Source organism: Saccoglossus kowalevskii, chromosome 17 (assembly GCF_978046115.1).
Source record: "Saccoglossus kowalevskii chromosome 17, keSacKowa6.1, whole genome shotgun sequence".
NCBI classification, from domain to species: domain Eukaryota; kingdom Metazoa; phylum Hemichordata; class Enteropneusta; family Harrimaniidae; genus Saccoglossus; species Saccoglossus kowalevskii.
In genome coordinates, this window is record NC_140657.1 from 7,700,227 (window position 1) to 7,719,879 (window position 19,653).

A 19,653-nucleotide genomic window follows, 5' to 3' on the forward strand; every position below is an offset into this window, starting at 1 on the left:
ACAGTGACAGATGTATAATAATAATCATTATATCATTTTTACATTGCATGTGAGCAATAACATTCTAAATATTGCATCTGGTTTCATACTGTATTAAAACTCGTGATCAAATGACCCTGCCCGTTAATTATCAAGTCAATGTAAGACTGTTTGCTTTCAGAGATTTTGGTGATTTGCAGGCATTCACTAATCATTGTCCTATTTACAAAGTTGTCCTGATATTAAGTGAATGTGACAGTTTTAACTTCTATAAAAAATACAAAGCCTTGTAAAGATGAATAAAGCTTACTTGAATTATTAAACTGTGTAGTTGCTGCAGATTATATTAATCCAATAAAATGTGGAAGCAATGAGAGAAACATAGAAGACAATAAGATATTAGCAGCAAATAATATCCAATGTAATGTCTTGCACTTAATAATACCAAGAATATGTCTCATTTGTAATCCATGTTCAAAACCAAAGACGTAAACACAAGATTTAGTTGTCGCTCATGGCCAAAATGTCAATTTATTCAAGTCAGTGAAGTAAGTAGAGTAGTTTTAAAATTTATTTGAGGTTATTTTGTCATATTCAATTTAACTGTGAACAAATAAATGAATCACTGCATTAATTTAAGTGGAGGGGAATTAACAGAAACATTTGGGTGGGTGGAGGGGGGGTTACAATTTCAATTTTGTTTTGCGTAGTATTGCAATACAGCTATCAAATATAAGTAGGCAAGGCTGTGAATATGTAAAAACAGATTGTGAGACTTCAGATTTCATTGGTGCAAGACATTACAATGTTGTAGATGAAAGCCGTGCAGTTTACATGCTGATATTCAATTTTAACCTCTCGTAATGTAATTTATTATAATACAAAAGATTCCAACACAATTCATGGTAATTGCCTCAAGATTTGTGATATTGTCCTATTTAAAAATATCACACCAACCAGATTTTACACCAACACACAGGAAATGAAGTGTACATATTTATTAATTCACCCTGATATCTCTATAAGGTGGGTAAGAATTTTTAGTCCTAATAAGATTTTTTTTTAAATATTTGTTTGCGCCAGTCGACATTCAGAGACACCACCGCTGTCTCTCCTGATATTTTATGTGTCATATGCTAATTTGCAAAAGGTACATGTGTGAACCAGTCTCCCAAACCAAATACAGTGTCTTTGGAAGGCAGGGTAGATTGTACTCTGATTAATACTGTTCTGTAAACAGTCATCTTGGAAAATGACCCAACAACATTCCTTATAAACTAATAAGTTAGGGGGTCACAAAAATGCATAGATGATTTGCATAAATTTGCATGCATGGAGTTGCAAACTTGTTTCCTAAGTTATTTAAATTGCCGAAAAATGTGGCAACAGACATCACAGTGCCCAGTTAGAGATTTATTTTGAAACTTGCATGGTGGCTAGCAATGGCACAATCAGCCATGTGTTAATATGAAGATGAAGGCTTAACCTTTTTCACCACCAGACTTTCTCGCACAAATTTTTCTGCATTTTTTTCTTATATTTTCCAATATTTCTGGAAATGAAGCCTAATTTTGGAGCCGACAAACAAAATTTGAGTCAATTTTCAGTTTTGACTAAAAAATTTGACTATTTTTGTCCCAATCTTCTGAAGGAAAGTGCAGACTATAACAAACTATTTTGTGAATTTGTGATGAAGAGGGAACTGGAGGTGAAAAAGATAACACAACAAAACAGGCAGGAGAGCTTACCCAATCAGCATGCCAAGAAGAAGACTGAAAATAAAATTGTGTGACCCTACCTTTTGAAAGATATGAAATATGCCAGCCCTATTTTTTCCTTTCCGTCTTCCTGTTCCAGATAATGTTAGTGATCCACTTTTGTATCCAGCTGGAGTATTCCCGCTTCCCGTTGAAATGTTATCACCGTCGTTGTTTTTACTAATATCTTCAAATGGAAAGTCACCGGGTGGATCTAATCCTGATTTATATCTGTCAATCATCATATTAGTATCCTAGAAATGATTAATATACAACAAATTAGAGGGTTAACAATTGGCATAAATTTCTTTTTGAACATTTGAACACATTTTCACTACTGCCACCCTTCATAATTGTTTGTTTCCATAAAAGATGTAAATCAGAATTTGAAAACTTTCACAAAAATCAAAAAGTACTGTAATGTTTTGTCTGTGTTGAGAACGAATTTGGAAGAAAATTTACCTAGATTTGATTCAACATTTTGACAAGTGTTGTACCATGCATCTTTTTTAAAAGCACATATAAACCAGAAATTGTACTTGTTGTATACTGAATCATTAAAATATTCCCATAAAATCTGTATTAGAAGCAACATCCCTAAAAGAAGTCACACCCATTCCTTTAGAACAATTGGAAACTAAAAATTCACTATTACTAATATGTGTACATTTCTCTAATAGAAGCTGTATCACCTCTGTTGCATTGTACCATTTTAATAGAAGCAGCAGTTTCTAATACAGATTTAACAGTACTCATTTTTACCATAGAAACATCTTTGTAATTTGTATAGTACCACAAAATTATGATACTAATGGTGATATAGATGTAAAATAATAATCTGGATCAATTTATTTCATATTAGCACAAGGCCAAAAACTGCTCTTTTAATCACAATTAAATGACAAACCAACATACTCTTGTATGATCTACACTATTGCCAGCAGCGGTCATTCCATCCAAACATTTTCCAATAATAGGTAAGATTGTCCGGTGTTCATCCGCATATATTTTGTAAAATTCTCCTAGCATATCTATTCTGTGATTATTGAGTTCTTGAAGTTGCTGAAAGGAGGAAATTATTGATTTAGTAAAAATATCATGAATGTAACTGGGAATTAAGTAAGCACAGAGCTAGGTTTACTACAGAAAACACAGCTGGCAAGTGAGCAGGATACCTTAATAAAGTTCAAACTGTTAGCAATGCACATTTCAAACAGAGAATTTAAGATATCAACATGAAATGAAATGAACAAATCTTAGAGGTCCAGCCTGAGCTACCTATATCATGTATAATATCAAAGAAATCGGACTTGCGATTTTCAACCACTAGTCGATAATATCTAATTTTACCAAAAATGACAAAAATATTCATCATAATTTTAATAGAGAATTAAAGATACCATCACGAAAAGAACAAATCTGAGAGAGGTCCATCTGAGTAACTTATATGTATAATATAAGAGCAATCAGACTTGCGATTTCAAGAAGGCAAAAAAATAAAAAGTTGATGCAGATGCCAACGATGAACAATAACTAATAAAATAATAATCTTCGCTCAACGAAGTCAACAGCGAAGCTAAAGAAAACCAACACTCTGATACTTACCCTAGACCTTTCACAAAAGAGACATAACACTACTTGCATGATTACCACAGATAAACATATATACCGGTATACTAGTAAAATTATAGTCATGGTTTAGGTGGAGTAACCAACAAGTGGTCATGATTTAAATAATTTTTACCACGACTGTAGTGAATTTGGAAAGTTTCAACCAATCAAATCTTAGTGAATATACACTAACTTAATTAGTAATCAATTTGTTGTGTACTTGAAGTAGTCTAATATACCATAACCATGTTACCACATATAACCATGAAACTTCTAGAACGCCTATTGGCCAATTCAAGACAGCCATGGTGTAAACATTGTATTTTCAACGATACCTTGAATACATTAGGCATTTCAACGTTGTAATGTTTTCTCTGTGCTTGGTTCGTGTTTTCTAATTGTAACACGTATTCATTTTTACAATCTTCACAAGTCTGTTTTTTCTGATTCATAAGATTTCTTTGCTGTAGAGAAAAAAAATAAGATGAAATAAAATAATAAAATTCAAAGAATCTTTGGGTATCCAATCGAATATCATCAAAGGTCCTGCAAGTTGAAGACTGCATGATAAAAAAAGTTATTCCAAGTTCACAGGAAGTAAAATATAATGACAGAAATTAGAATGTGAATGTAGTTTGCAACAACGACAATTGAATTTTATCCAAATGCCATGTGTATTGTACAGCATGTAATTTTGATGGTAAATTACTGTCATATCATAGTATTACTGTAAATCACTGTCATATAGTATTACTGTAAATCACTGTCATATCATAGTATTACTGTAAATCACTGTCATATAGTATTACTGTAAATCACTGTCATATAGTATTACTGTAAATCACTGTCATATAGTATTACTGTAAATCACTGTCATATCATAGTATTACTGTAAATGCATTAATTACTCACTAGGTTTTTCATTTCACTGCATAGTCAGTTCAATTAAATTCATGTGAACATGTAAAATTACAATAAAACTCATTCTTTCCAAATTGTGAACTGAAAACCCAGTGACTATGCTCAAAAGCTGCATCCCACCTTATTAGGGAATAAAATTTCCAAATATGGAACAATTACTGGGTATTTCTAATATGGTGGACAATTTTGAAAACAAAGTTCACAGTGTGAAATTTCTAATAATTTCCTCTATTTTGCTTAGTTCCAGGCTTCCTACACCAAATGGTTGGATCAGGTAGATTTATAATAACACAATGTGGACACCATTTTTTCCAATTTTTATGGCTATTAGTGGAGGCATTCAGCGGGTGATACAACAATAAGGTTATTATGAGGATACCGCAAAGTATACACACAGACAGAACATGGCCACACTATCCTCCGCTATTACTGTCTATGTGCATACTTTGCGATATCCTCACAACAATCTCATATAATTATTATCATAGCGTGATTATCTTTACCTTTTCTACTTGTACTCGTGGCAGATTCATGTCGTCTTTCACTTTTTCATATTGTTGTGTTGCATTCACAGCTGATTTATACGAAGATTCATAATTTTTTTTCGCCTGAAATGATAGAATAATTCAATAATATAATTAGTAACTATACAAGTACTCGATAGTTGTATGTAAATTCACAAATATGATAACACAATTATTATAAACCTGTTATTTTAGTTATCATATTTTAGAAATCCTATAACACTAAATTCAAGACGCAGTTATTTCAAATTAAGTATATTCCCACATCGTCATACATGTAGTACGTGCTTTAAAGATCTACACTATTTCATAAAACAGAATAGGTTTATAATTGTTGTATTTTCCAGTTTTTGTTCAGTGCTAGTAAACTGGTCAAGGGGGCATCTTCTTTAAAGTGTCACAGTCGTTATGCACAGCTTATTTGATTACATTGTAAACCAAACAATTTGCATTTCTACATGCATTGTATATGTCACCATGGAAACTATATTCAATTTTTCTACAACACAACCATGAAGCTTCAACCTAATGTTTTTCACCAAAATATTGCTGCAACATTTTGCACATTCAGTTTTTTTATAAATTTTTCTATAATTTTATCGGTAATTTTAAACCAAAGTGATGTAGTGTTCAATTAAAGACAGATTTTGATCAATTTTTTTGTAATAATCTGAAAAAAATTTATGCTTATTTATTTTGTGAATGGTGATGAAAATCAACTGTGAGGTTCAGACGACAGAGACATAGTAGCGCACAATACAGGATTATTACAAAGATATCACAAAAGCAGTAAGATGTATAATGGAGGTTTACGCCATCCTTCACAGCCTCAATATTATTATTACACATCTTTTCCCGCTTCTAATCATAATTCAGTGTGAAATGCTGACAAAAATGAATGTATGCAAACAACCTTAAAGTGTACACTGAACGATAAATTCGTCAAAGATATTATATTTCAATAAATAAATTGGTGACAATACCAACAATTTCATCAAAATTCACGCACCATGAGCTTTGTTATGGGCGATCAATGTTAGCATTTTTACCGGTGTGTCGATGCTCATTTGTCTGTCAGGAACTCCGCGTCATTTATGGGCGTCAAATCTGTGACGTCACAAGTGTGACCCAAACATAACCCTAAGGAATAATGGCGTCGCCAACTCATAGTGCTGAAAGTTCGTCAACTCCAAGTGATGCGTCGTCGCAAAGCCGTGATTGCGAGCTTGAGTTGAATTACGAGTCTTCTGACTTCGATGTCGAGGGTTCATCGGTTGACGGAGGTATACGGCCCTACCAATTTGAGCCCGAATTTAACGACGACAGTCACAGTGATTCTGCTGAAGAAAACGATGTCGGTGATGCTTTGGGCGATCGCCTGAATACTACCGAGTGGTAAGTGGTCGAATCAGCTGGTTTTGATAACATTAACTTCCGGAGTTCCGCATATTTTGAATAATTATTAACCTGTATTTCGGAGTAGTTTAAGTCCCAGAACGAAATGTTCTGATTACGTTCAATCACGGAACTCAGACATGCATAGCCCACTAAGTTTAATTTCATTTTCTGTATCTGTTGACATTATATTTGCAAGTCAGTACAATACGATCGGTGAAACAACAGCTACCATTTAAGCTTCATATTATTGCCTTAGTAGTTAATTACAATTTATGATTAAATTGTATGCATAGGAGCTTATATTTGTGATGCATGTAATCACAGTCCCTCTATCCCCAACTGTGATGTAATTATAAATTATAAAGTCGAATTTAAGCAAGACATTTACTAATTAGCCAAATTGAAATTATCTTGTATATTGGACATCCAGCATTATATTATTAGACAGATCATGACAACCACAACACATACAATTAAATTGTAAGGGGCCAGAATGTTAGCATTTGGGAGGAGGCTTAAAAAACTTATTCCCAATAAGTTGCTGTGATGTTTTTGTTTTTTTATTTGAGACTTGGGGTGGGGTGGCGCTATATCGTAGAGGTAATGCCTAATGAATATTAAGGTGAAGACCGTATTTTCAAGTGTCAGGAATAAATGATTTTGAAAATATGCAAAATAAATCAATTTTAAGATTTTGACAACTTACCTTTGATAGTTCTGATATGGTAATAATTTGTTCTCACAAATAATTATACTGTATTTAGGAGGTAAATAACAAGATAGTAAATTTCATTTTTGCTGAGATACCTGCTTCAAGTATATGTTGTTTATATAATTTAGGTGTCAGTGTAACAGATGTCATGTCATGCCCTCTGCTGAGGAATGTAGATGCTGTTATGAAATAATGCAGGTGAAAGCTGTCTGTGATGAAGTTCCAAATACAGCATGCATCACAGAACATCCTGGATTTAAGCCAGTGTGTCTGGACAAGTATGTATTGCTAACAGCTTATCATGTATATAGACAGTACCATGGAACTATTCCAGAATCCTCTGAGTAAGTATTAAAAGTCGCACATACTGGTCTGGTATGAACACAATTTTATTAGGACAAAATATATCATGGTTTTTGTTACACTGAAAATGTATTATGGTAGATGTGCATAAATGTTAATGAATGTCAGACCAATTACAATTATGTTTTGCTAGAAATTTCTGAACTTTGTGAACTGAAAATGGTTGACACATAAATATGTACAACCAGAACCTCAGTAATATTGTTGAGGGCCATACCAACTACATTACATTTGTAATTGTGTACTAACAGTATTCTCTCATGTCCAATAGAAGTATAGGCATTTTATTAGGTTGGAATAAACTGTGTGCAGTAGACAGAATTTGTACATTCAATTTATTTTCCTTGCAGGAGATACAGGTATGTTGCCTACAGGCAACTTGTCCGATGGTGCTGGGGATATTTAGGCAAAGATGTCAGAGTTCCACTCCCATCATGTGCAGTTCATCTTATCAGAGAAACATATCCTTCACAGAATGGAGTTTATCAGGGATTTAATTATGTTGATTAAAAAACCTCGACTGAAAGTCAGAAACTGCCACTTCTTTATTCGGTCTTTTGAACTCACTGCAGAGTGCAGGAGGTACTTTGTTCAACACATCACCTTTTGCCTGTGACATGGTACATTTTACCACTCTTGCAGTGACATTAGTTGTCACATTTTGTACATAATCTGTAATAAAGAATATTTTATTTTTTTAATTATTGTTATTGTTTTATTTGTTGAAAAACTGAGCTGTGGTTGTGATTTTAAGTGGCTTCAGTCATGCAAATATATAAAGCTGCTAGTATACATGCATGTAGAACATTTTATACCGGTACTTACTGTAGGTAGGTTCTGTCTTTACTTGACGCACTGTGTAACTGCCTTTTTTAAATTTTGGATAAGTTATTTTATAGCAAGGATTTCCCTGCTTAGTAACAGCAGCATGTCGCCCACCATTTTCATTATAATGCATTGCTGCCAAGACAAGCCTATAAATAAAACAACCATGCATTATGATATACTGTATTTTACCACTAAGGACTTAATAGAATTACAAATTCTGAGTGTTAGAATACTTGTTACATACTACATCAATTGTGATTGCTAACTTTTGAAGTTAGAAGGCTCTATCACAGGGATAAGACCTGTCAGTAAATAATTAAAGTCAAAGACAGTAATGAGAACTTGTGTATTACACACGTCTCCAAACCTGTTGATTTGTAAACAATATGTTGTTCTCTGTTTGATTGTAGAATTTAATGTGATAAAACTTATATTTGTACTAATTTAATCTACTAATTTGTTAGCCAGAACTACCAGGGCCAATGTTTTTTCAAAAATGTTGAATTTCAGGTCGTCATTTCAATGTTAATATATTTTGCTGCTATTATTCAACTGTACCAGTTGGAAGGTAGTTTTTTGGGGGGTACACATTGTGAAATAATACAATGACAAGTTTCTTTTATGGTGCCAATCTTTATCAACATCACTCCAGCCTACGTTTCCAACTCACAGTATATTACAACTAAGCTCTTTTGACCGCAAAGTTACTTGTTTATTTTCAATGTTGATTAATACAAGTACGCAGTTACCTGCACATCATTCCATTGTATGAGAACCCATGCATCTTTGGGGCAAACTGATTCACCACAGAATGGTATCCTTCCAGTTCTGAAGTCTGTTGTATTGTTGACAACTTAGGTATATCTTTCTTCATTTGTCGAGAATTGAGGAGCGTTATCAATTTCTCTAAGGGTTTAGTTCCTGGAAATATATATATAATATTTAGGCATTATAATAACAGCATACATATACCATCCTAGTCAAAGTGTGTTAAAATGTGAATAAGAGAGAAATACCTGGTTTTAACCATCGCTTTCTTCTCTCTTGTCTTGTTAAATCCTCATGTTCACATCTAGGAAAGAAAGTTCCATGCCCCTCATGAATATTTTGGATGTGGTTTCCAACAGATGTCCATTTGTCCATCATCAAATCACCATTTCCATCAGGTGTTGAGGCAGCAGTCCAATAAAGATGATTGGTGACACTTTTGATCCAGTCTTGTAATATACCACACTCTTTCTCTTTAGAAAGAGCTAGCATTTTTTTCTGTAGACCTTAAGGAATAAATCCTATCATCAGTATTCTGTGTTTTCAGTCATGATTATAGTTGAACTGTTGCAAGGTAATTTGCTGGTCATGTTATAAAATTGCACTTAAATTGCTCTGAATATTGAATATTATCAATATCACTGATGCTGTATTTGACTAAAATAAATTGAAAATATCCTACAAGGATTAACAATTTCATCTAAAATAATCTGTTCTACCCTAGTACCCATCAATTTTTGATATCAATAGACCACGGATAACAGTGGATCATTTGCATACCAATAGAACAATGGAAAAATGTTTAAGCATGATAAAACAGCTGCTCTCAAAGATTGTGGGGGGAGAAAACTGCTTACCTTTAGCAACATGCCACACATCCACACAGTGTTGAGTATCTGTCATGTTCTCTCTGACCCATTTAATTATTTGAACATGACGGTCTGTGACTATTTTGTAGATATTAATACCTTGACCCTGTAAATATGCCACACTCCTTGCCAAACCTTCCTTCTCCATGTGGCAGCTACTTTTCACCTCGTTACTCTGAATATAAACAATAGATTCAATTTAATTATAAATTGTTACTAGATTGGTGTTTACATAAAACGAGGTACTTGGTAAGTAAAATGTATAAATACCTGCACAAGCTGTATGTCAATCATAGTACCATTATCAAGGTCCATGACTGAATATGAGCCAAATTTAGCACTATGGCCAGGGGTGTCACACCTCCCATCTCCACCTATGCAAAGTGACCTTCCATTTTGAAGTGCATCATCAATGTACTTTCCACGCATGTTTCCCCATACTTCCATTACTGCTGGTTGGAGGTAGTACCTTTGATGTTTCATGAAAGTATCCGTTGAAATACTTGGCATATTCATAAACTGTAGGACACGTAAAGTTTTTGATGCTAATGCCCCAGCTAACAAAATTCCACAAGAAAGTCTAAGATTTCCACTTGGAATGGAACCTATCATGGATTGGCTGTTCCATTTTGTGCTTAGTCCACAAAAAACACAATTCTGCTCCACTCTTACCATTGTGCCACATATGTGTGTGATTTCACCTAATGTAGGTGAAGAGCATCTGGTACATGTGTGGAATAGATTCATGAGTTGAGCTTCCCCAACAACAAAGAATCTATTTTTCTGCATACACCTATAATTAAGAGAAATAAACTAAACTATATTTATTGTATAACACATTTTATTTTTACCATAAACCGTGTGATGTGAAGCTACTCAATGCTCACCATGTTTACCTACTTTCATTCACAAATTTTCCCATTTATATTTTATAATTTTATTAAAACTTACCAATCATCAGCACTCGAACATGAAGCTTGTGATTCACATTCTGACTGTTCATATGTCTCATCAGAATCAGTTGTTGCATTGGACTCTAAACTTGACCAAGTTGTGTCAAGTTCATTGTCTGGGGGTGGTTCTTGTACTTGTATTGTTTGGTTTGGTTTCAGGAGATCACATTGTACTTGAACGCTTCTTCTTTCTGGAGGATGCAACATCTCTGTCTGGCAAACTGTAATGCAAATAACACAGTCAAGTTCAAATACAATACCAAATGTAATTGTCCCATCTGAAAACCTGGCAGTGTGATGGAGAACCTTTTAAAAAAAAAATCTGAGGGTAAGAGAAAAAAAAAATATTCATTGTCAAGATACGAGAAAAAAATATTTTCAACATAAAATATTCTCCTAGCCTCCCCACATACAATACATACCTTTATTTGATCCAAAGGGCCTTACTTGTACACGCACACTTCTCTTATTAGGCTGCTTGTAAGATATTTGAGTACCATATGTTCTAACAGTCTTAGCCTTGGTTAAAGTCTTAAATGTGAAACAAAATTTAGGAAGTGATTATTTATTTATTTATTTATTTATTTATTTATTTATTTATTTATTTATTTATTTATTTATTTATTTATTTATTTATTTATTTATTTATTTATTTATTTATTTATTTATTTATTTATTTATTTATTTATTTATTTATTTATTTATTTATTTATTTATTTATTTATTTATTTATTTATTTATTTATTTATTTATTTATTTATTTATTTATTTATTTATTTATTTATTTATTTATTTATTTATTTATTTATTTATTTATTTATTTATTTATTTATTTATTTATTTATTTATTTATTTATTTATTTATTTATTTATTTATTTATTTATTTATTTATTTATTTATTTATTTATTTATTTATTTATTTATTTATTTATTTATTTATTTATTTATTTATTTATTTATTTATTTATTTATTTATTTATTTATTTATTTATTTATTTATTTATTTATTTATTTATTTATTTATTTATTTATTTATTTATTTATTTATTTATTTATTTATTTATTTATTTATTTATTTATTTATTTATTTATTTATTTATTTATTTATTTATTTATTTATTTATTTATTTATAAACACACTAATATAAACACACCAAGACGCTGTTTATAGAATACATACATGTTTTTCATGCAAGTTTCTCGCAAATGTTCAGTACCTGAATAGAGCTGTCGGTAAGAGAATCAGTGTCCTGTACTTGGTGGCTTGTGTCCTCGTCATGGGTGTCCTCCGAATACTGCAGAGTTACCTGTATCAAACAATGATTACAAATAATAATGTATGAAAAAAACAGACAATTGAACGTACGTAATAGCATTACCGCCATAGCCAGTCGTTATGTGTAAACGTAAACATACTCGCGGTAAATTCAGTGCGCGGCACATAGTCGAACATGAACGAATACAAATACCTACCCTAGCATTTTCTCTTTTAAGAAAAGCAATCCTTGGCCTTTTAGGTGTTGAGACAGCCGGATACGCTGGACTTGTATCAGTCTTGTTACTAATACTCTCCGCCAGGACGCCGGTATGAATTGTTGGCACGGCATCTTTGTGCAAAGTTTTTCTTCCGGGAACTTGTCCCATCGCACGCATAAACTTGTATTTTGCCGGGTAGCACTCGTCTGTGAAATGCACTGAGCAAAGCACAGAATGCTTCGTAGGACCATGCCATTTAGCTCTCTTCACCCGAACAAACTTCGTCCAAAGTTTGCTCAAAGACGGTCTGTCGAGGGGGAATGCGTGAAGCGAAACACCGTCAAGGTTCGTGTTCCAGCACCCGAAAGCAACGCAGCGTTTACCTCGTCTGTCACAACCACTTGACATTACTAGTTTAAATACGAAGCTCAAATGAATAAAAAAAATTCCCAAACGCAACAGTTCGCGTCTTTGGTTGCAATATCACTAAAATAAAACCGTAGAACATACACGAAAATCAACAATAACACAGCTGATCACGAACGACATTTACATACGGTTTACATATCAATGGCGGCAAACTGAACAGGGCGGTCACACTTATGACGTCACATCCAAGAGGTCATGTAAACGAGGTCAAACGGGGGGAGCTTACGTGCGATTTTAACAGAATCCGCTATATTTCGTAAATGAGTCATCGGATTTTAAAACAGATTTCTGGTGTTTGATATTTAAATACAAGATAGCAGAAAATGAAATAAAATCTAGCGTTCAGTGTACACTTTAAAACAACCAATCATACTGTATATTGAATACAAACAGCACCCCAAACTTTGAAAATTCATGAACTAAGGCCTAAAAAAAGGTAAATTTTATGGTCTGTTAAATTTGTGTTCACTTATAGCATAGCGCCCTCTGTAGACATATTGATTAAATTTGTGCACTTTCAAAGAATTGTAATAAAACAGCCAATATTTATAACACACTGATTACTGGTTTTGATTTTTAGTTGTGCAAATTAATAGATTATTGATTAATCTGACCTGTTCAAGTGTCTGGATTGACACTGCTAACGTTGCTTTCACTTTATGTCCCTCTTTGAGGAATTTTTTTCTATCAGCTTTTAATTCTCTTATAAGTTCTTCGGAGGCTTTAACAACTTTTTCTGAAAGCGATTCAGCGACACTTTCGTGCTGCCCAGACATATCTGTCAGCTCCTTGAGAACATCAGCATAACCTTTAAGATAACTATAGCTGTGAATAATAATATAATATGCAAATTAGATTAATTAGCTAATTAATAACAATGAAGATGAGATATGCAAATGAGAAGACATGCACTGATGATTTCCCATAATTGAGTGTGTCCATGAAATAAACAGGGCTTGTTTGTTCTAGTGTCAGTACATATTGAAAGGACAGCAGCCCAAGACTACAGCAAATTATAATGATTTCGCCATTATTGGTTTAAGACCAACTTCAAACCATCTATAATCCAATCACATTTGTGATAGAGGTCATTTACATATCACATGATACTTCCCAACAATAACAATAAAGATAGAAGTCATTTACATATCACATGATACTTCCCAACAATAACAATAGAGATAGAAGTCATTTACATATCACATGATACTTCTCAACAATAACAATAGAGGTAAAAGTCATTTACATATCACATGATACTTCCCAACAATAACAATAGAGGTAGAGGTCATTTACATATCACATGATACTTCCCAACAATAACAATAGAGGTAGAAGTCATTTACATATCACATGATACTTCCCAACAATAACAATAGAGGTAGAAGTCATTTACATATCACTTGATACTTCCCAACAATAACAATAGAGATAGAGATAGAAGTCATTTACATATCACATGATACTTCTCAACAATAACAATAGAGATAGAAGTCATTTACATATCACATGATACTTCTCAACAATAACAATAGAGATAGAAGTCATTTACATATCACATGATACTTCTCAACAATAACAATAGAGATAGAAGTCATTTACATATCACATGATACTTCTCAACAATAACAATAGAGGTAGAAGTCATTTACATATCACATGATACTTTCCAACCAATCACATTATTGTTAAAAGTCATTTACATATCACATGACAGCCTCCCACCAATAACACACTCTTTATCACTCACTTACTTACTTGGATTCTTCCTCTTTCTTTTTAAGAGCACATGATTTCACAAGTCTCCTACAGAGAAAATATTAACATATTAAATCAATTATTTGTCCAGACTTCCCAAAAGATTAGTGACTTGACTTTCTAAGAACCTTTATCAATTCAATACAGATATATCTTGCGCATATGAAGAAACGCATGTATATGTGATTGGAGATGGTATGTGCAAATACTTTAATAGATTAAACTTGAACTAGATTAAAATACGAGTTAAAATTAAATTCACATATGGTTTCCACGAGGTACCATAATGAAATGATTTATCAAAACTGTCTAAATGTCATGTCTAATATTTTAGTTTGTTTTTCTACTATGCTTGAGACGTTTAGGTAAAATTTACATTTGTATGGAAGTTGTTTGTTATTTCCCTTTTTCTCTCTCATATTCTGAATTATAATTTACTACATTTTGAACAATCCAGTGAGTCTGCCCAGTCCTTTGAACAAATTTTCCAAAGATACTGAGTGATCATTAAATTTACTATTCATTTACCGAGGCCTAATTTGGAAAACGTCGTTAATGAATTATGCTCTATGTAACCATTGTGTCACTGTGTACATATATTAACCCCTAAACCCCACCCACCGTCTCATGGTATGGTATGTATATGTATACACTGGTACAACAAATGATATCCCCATGTTGATATACATACCAGTAACCTAATAGGTCATTTCAAACACTTTGAACATTTGACAAAGATGACAATACATTAACTTTGGTAAAATGACCATACATGTATACTAGTACCAGATTTGATCTACTAGAAGCATATTCAAATTAAGGTAGCCCGCTACAATTAAAACATGAAAAAAACTGATCACAGTAAATCATTCAGAAATTGTTGTGTAATGATTCACATACATGTACATGCAAGTCATTCATATTTAAAGTTTTTATGGAGGAAGAAGGATATGTTTCCACAAAAGTTAAGCAAATTAATCTAAAAAGCAACAATTTTGGAACATTTTCCATAGAATTCAATGTAAACACATCATTCCATTGGTAACTCTTACTAATATTGAGAATTCTCCCATTTTTCAGTCATATGCAGCCCTCATAACTCTACATATCATTTATTTAGCATAGGTCAACAAACAAAATTTTGAGATATGATGTAATGTTTCTGCCATAGGAACCAATTGTAAACTATTTTTGATCAAATTTTGAGTTTGTTTTGTGGAAAACTTAGTTCAGCGACCATATTTCAGAATATTGAACATTACAGTAACCCAAACCCCTCTTGTTGAATTACAGGGATTTTGTGTATATGTTTTCAATGCTACCAAACTAAGTCATAATTTAATGAAACAGTATAAAACTATATGTGATTTTTGGTTTATGTGCACTTCTAATAGAACAAATATGGTACATGAACATGTAATTCTTAAATAATTGTGCCAACATTTTGTTTTGTTAATTTTCCTCCATGTCTTTTCAAAGTTGAGTTTGTGCTGTTTTCACTGGCTCTTTAACCAGTGTTCCATGGTACACGTCTCAGCAATGTAGAACGTTCTGTTTTCTATTTTCAATTATCACATTTATTAAAACTAAAAAAAAATCCAGGTGCTTCAAAGATCTTTTTTTATTTACATTCATTTTCAATAGTACCATGACTATCGTACATCGCCATGACTACATTTATACCTCCATCTCCGATTTTTTTATCATACCTTCTTTTGATTGGCTTAAATATTTCGTCAAGCTAGGAGCCCGCATAAACCGTGAATTCTACACCTCCATTCTACCCCTGATGGACGTTATAGTGTATTCCCCATTAAAATACCTAATAATAAATTAGCATTATAACAATAGTAACTGTAAATATGTATTTATTGTCAAATCTAGAGGGCCAGACCTCTATAAAGCTCTAGGGAATACCCTCAGATTGAGTCCTAAAAAGTAGGTCAGATAAAAGAGAGAGCACAGATAATCAAACGATAATAGATGTTCAAATAAATATACATGTAGGTTTAGTTTTAATACCAGCAATTCTATCAAGCAGACACCAATAAGAGACTGGAAACGTTATTTAGTTATATTATCACAAGTTTCCTGTTGAAATCGGGCTCAACTATCACTAGACGCATGGAGCCGGGAACAGCCACTGGTGGCGCTGTATACAATCAAGACCTATTGTGGCTTGCCTTTGCTCATGTAGATTTGAGTGTAAAACGCAGAAACAGTTGTTAAATTTGGTGACCAGTTTAGTAAGTAAGTAAGTAAGTAAGTAAACTTTATTGACATTGTACCCTCTTTAGGGTATTAAATTGATAACAATAAAGTAAATGTGTTTTAGAAAAAACAAACAATTAAAAATAAATGATCAGATAAAGTACAATACAGTTATTACTAAAATAGCTAAATAATAGAAACAAAATTAAAATCACTACTAGTATCAGAAATAAATATGTATAATGTAAATATTATGAGGCAGCTGGTATGGTAAGTTTCATGTTTTCTTCTCTCAAGTTAAAGCACTGATAAATGAATTTACCAAGTTTGATCAATGTGTTTTCATTTTTGCTTTCTAGAATTTTTATTAAACAAAATTGATCAATGTTTGTGTTGATAGTACGATAGAAAGCGTTTACAGTCTTCAAATAACCACAATAGAAAGAGTGGTTGTCAAGACCGAATATACGTGATTCCGACGTTTCATACTAAATGCTTTCTATTAATAATTTAACTTTCAAATAATATTCAAGAGATATGTCTATGTCATATTCTGTTAAAGGTTAGTAGCATATTGTGTACGCAGTGCGCATGCTTCAGGTTCTTTTTTCTGTATTCCACAATGCATGCATCATCACAGTAAGCTCAATTGAAATTTACGTTACATGCATCGTCACGTTCAGCACCATCAATGGGGTTTCACCACCATGATGGTACTGAACTTAGTTTTTTGTTTTCGAAGACCACACATAGGCGACACTACCAGATATATACAACAGCTAACAAGCCACACCAACCCTACGACTGCTGAGGATTTGTACACACTCCCACCATGTCTTACGCTGTAATAAGCAATTTACAATTCTGGTTTTCCCATATCTCTGGATTTTACAATAAGTGCAAGCCCTGCATGTTAAACATTATAATACTTAAAATACGACTGTAGACAGATGACTGACCCATAGTGTCAATAGTACAACAATTAATATACAAGTAGAAGCAATCAACATTAATCACGTAAGTGTTTGGGTTACAATGATGACATGTGAATGAGTCATGAGTGGGTTATGACGTAATTACATTATATGGATTATATTAAGGAGATAGTCACATTGCTTTACTGTCATGTGACTCTAATAATATTAATGCAATTTCTCAGCATGGATATTAATTAAAGAGTTATTGTCACTGTGTGTTCAATATGGGTCACATCAGGCATGGCATTTAAAAATGGCCTGGGAGTTTATAGTTGCTCTACAGAACAAGGTAATGCCAGTGATTAGGGGAGTTATGGTAATATAATCTCTTCAAAAGCAATCTTCTGCGACTTGATTTGGGCGAGCGCTAGGCGAGTGAAGGGATCACTCGCCTTAGAAAGTAAAGTCTGGTCTTATGTGATGTATACATTTTGTGTAGAACCAAAGATCAAAATTGTCCCAGACAAGTATTTGTCGCAACCAAATGTGGACGCTGGTTGCCCATTTTGACAACCATGACCGGTATACCAAAAACAGAAATCACATTATTACATAATCCATGACATTTTCACTTTTAACAATTTTTGAGCAGTTGCTTAATCAATGTCATAGCCACAACAAATTATTCATGCGCTACATGACAGATATTACTCTTTAATTTCGCAAAAGAACTAATACATGTACGTATAATTTCAATTTTTTTTAAATTAAATTATTTTTAGACAGGAAGATGTCAGTATCAACTCGTGAATATTTATGAGGAATTAACAGTTTGCAGTAAAGCCAGAGGCACCTTACATATGGTCAATGCAATGGACACAATAGTTGACACTTTGAAACAGGAATCAGATGTCTGTTTATCTAAAGATATCAGCCTTAACACAGTAACTGGTAAACCGTGGCCTGAAAGACATTATTTGAGATTCAGTTACCATGATGGAAGTAACTTCCGGAATATACAACAGAGATTTTGAAAATGTGTAAAGAACAAAGCGCCATGCATTCAAATTCAAATCTCTACATGTATGTATAAGTTTCCATGATGAATAGTGCATACTTACACAAAGGACAAGTATGGTCAAGAATCTATCTTGTTACAGGCTGCCACCTCCCCCAAGACACAAGTTCTCCACATCATTAAAATATTGTTGTTAAAAGTAGCACTCTTTTGAGAACTATTATGCATTCAGAAATATTTATAATCAAAAAACATGTGGTGTTCACAGAGACAAAATTTCAGTTCAGGCTCCCTATCGAAAGGTCGTCATACAAGACCAAAAACACAATCGGATGATTGAATGTGTGAACGGTGTGGTACTAATAAAGTTTAGAATGAATTTCACTTTCTGATTGATTGTCCACAACACAAAGAAGCAAGAATGAGACTATTTCAATCAGCACAAACCTCAAATCATCATTTCAATATATGTTAAATAACGAAGAAAAGTTTATATATATTATGGGCAACATACATATAGAACTAGCATTTTATATTAACGAAAGTGACATTTTCTAAACCAGTGTCAACAGTATATTTTATTTTCATCTCTTCTTCTTTTTTTTGTTTCTTAGAATAGTATTTGACTATGTTCTATTCAAAATTAATAATGTCAATAAAGTTATTATTATTAACTTTTTGAATGACAAAGTTAATTTTTGGTATCATTCACAAATCAAAGATGATAATTTTTTTTTCAACAATTTTGAATAAAATCTTGTCAATAGGTAATGCAAAATAATGTCCATAGGCAAAAAATTGAAAAAGAAATTGTTGACAAATATATACAAGATGTCCCAAAATTTTGAATGATAAAAAAATAGCCAGTATAAAGGTGGAGTGGAATCGTCAGAATTATAAAGTTGTTATGGAAACCATAGACATATCTATAATCCAAAAACAGAGTTATAAAAAATCAGGTCAGGGTTGGGATTAGTGATACCATAGTTAAAATTTGGTGTTTACGAGGTTTTCCTACAAAATTCATGAACATTTTTACATGTGAAATTAAAAATGATTTTACAGTAGTTTTCACACAATTTTGAGTGATTATACTTGTCTAATTTCACATGTTTGATTTTGTCTGTGTCTGTGAACAGGCTTCTCCATGGATCACTGGT

General features: G+C 32.7%; 3 protein-coding genes across 4 annotated transcripts in view; 1 reads left to right on the forward strand and 2 right to left on the reverse strand.

Moving 5' to 3' along the window:
• The window catches only part of LOC102804110 (formin-binding protein 1-like), a 56,313-nt gene that overhangs the window by 13,527 nt on the left and 23,133 nt on the right, over positions 1–19,653 (reverse strand). Inside the window, exons 3-9 of one of the 2 annotated variants that reach the window (XM_085492054.1) lie at positions 14,348–14,395; positions 13,204–13,414; positions 4,772–4,876; positions 3,683–3,811; positions 2,652–2,798; positions 1,778–1,990; positions 290–313 (exon numbers count right to left, since the gene is read on the reverse strand). In XM_085492054.1, the coding sequence (XP_085348180.1) occupies positions 290–313; positions 1,778–1,990; positions 2,652–2,798; positions 3,683–3,811; positions 4,772–4,876; positions 13,204–13,414; positions 14,348–14,395 (877 nt within the window). The remainder of the gene's footprint in view (positions 1–289; positions 314–1,777; positions 1,991–2,651; positions 2,799–3,682; positions 3,812–4,771; positions 4,877–13,203; positions 13,415–14,347; positions 14,396–19,653) is intronic. The other variant, XM_085492055.1, reaches the window with a different exon arrangement.
• Positions 5,824–7,966, forward strand: LOC146732613 (uncharacterized). Its single transcript, XM_085492056.1, has 3 exons — positions 5,824–6,187; positions 7,031–7,246; positions 7,616–7,966. Exons 1-3 carry the CDS (start codon positions 5,943–5,945, stop codon positions 7,773–7,775), a joined length of 621 nt encoding a protein of 206 aa, XP_085348182.1. The 5' UTR covers positions 5,824–5,942; the 3' UTR covers positions 7,776–7,966.
• LOC102807232 (uncharacterized) lies at positions 7,274–12,962 on the reverse strand. Its single transcript, XM_085492053.1, has 10 exons — positions 12,158–12,962; positions 11,902–11,991; positions 11,106–11,214; positions 10,682–10,904; positions 10,001–10,523; positions 9,719–9,905; positions 9,110–9,367; positions 8,843–9,014; positions 8,091–8,239; positions 7,274–7,937 (listed from the first exon to the last, which is right to left on the reverse strand). Exons 1-10 carry the CDS (start codon positions 12,566–12,568, stop codon positions 7,759–7,761), a joined length of 2,301 nt encoding a protein of 766 aa, XP_085348179.1. The 5' UTR covers positions 12,569–12,962; the 3' UTR covers positions 7,274–7,758.

What these genes read in the sequence shown, in the direction of transcription:
- LOC146732613 (XM_085492056.1), top strand. Translation starts at nt 5,943, where the DNA reads ATGGCGTCGCCAACTCATAGTGCTGAAAGTTCGTCAACTCCAAGTGAT. An exon ending in CGCCTGAATACTACCGAGTG is followed by an intron (nt 6,188 to 7,030) that starts GTAAGTGGTCGA and finishes TATATAATTTAG; the next exon opens with GTGTCAGTGTAACAGATGTC. An exon ending in ACTATTCCAGAATCCTCTGA is followed by an intron (nt 7,247 to 7,615) that starts GTAAGTATTAAA and finishes TTTTCCTTGCAG; the next exon opens with GAGATACAGGTATGTTGCCT.
- LOC102807232 (XM_085492053.1), bottom strand. Translation starts at nt 12,568, where the DNA reads ATGTCAAGTGGTTGTGACAGACGAGGTAAACGCTGCGTTGCTTTCGGG. An exon ending in TTACCGACAGCTCTATTCAG is followed by an intron (nt 11,215 to 11,901) that starts GTACTGAACATT and finishes TTCACATTTAAG; the next exon opens with ACTTTAACCAAGGCTAAGAC. An exon ending in TTGACATACAGCTTGTGCAG is followed by an intron (nt 9,906 to 10,000) that starts GTATTTATACAT and finishes GTTTATATTCAG; the next exon opens with AGTAACGAGGTGAAAAGTAG.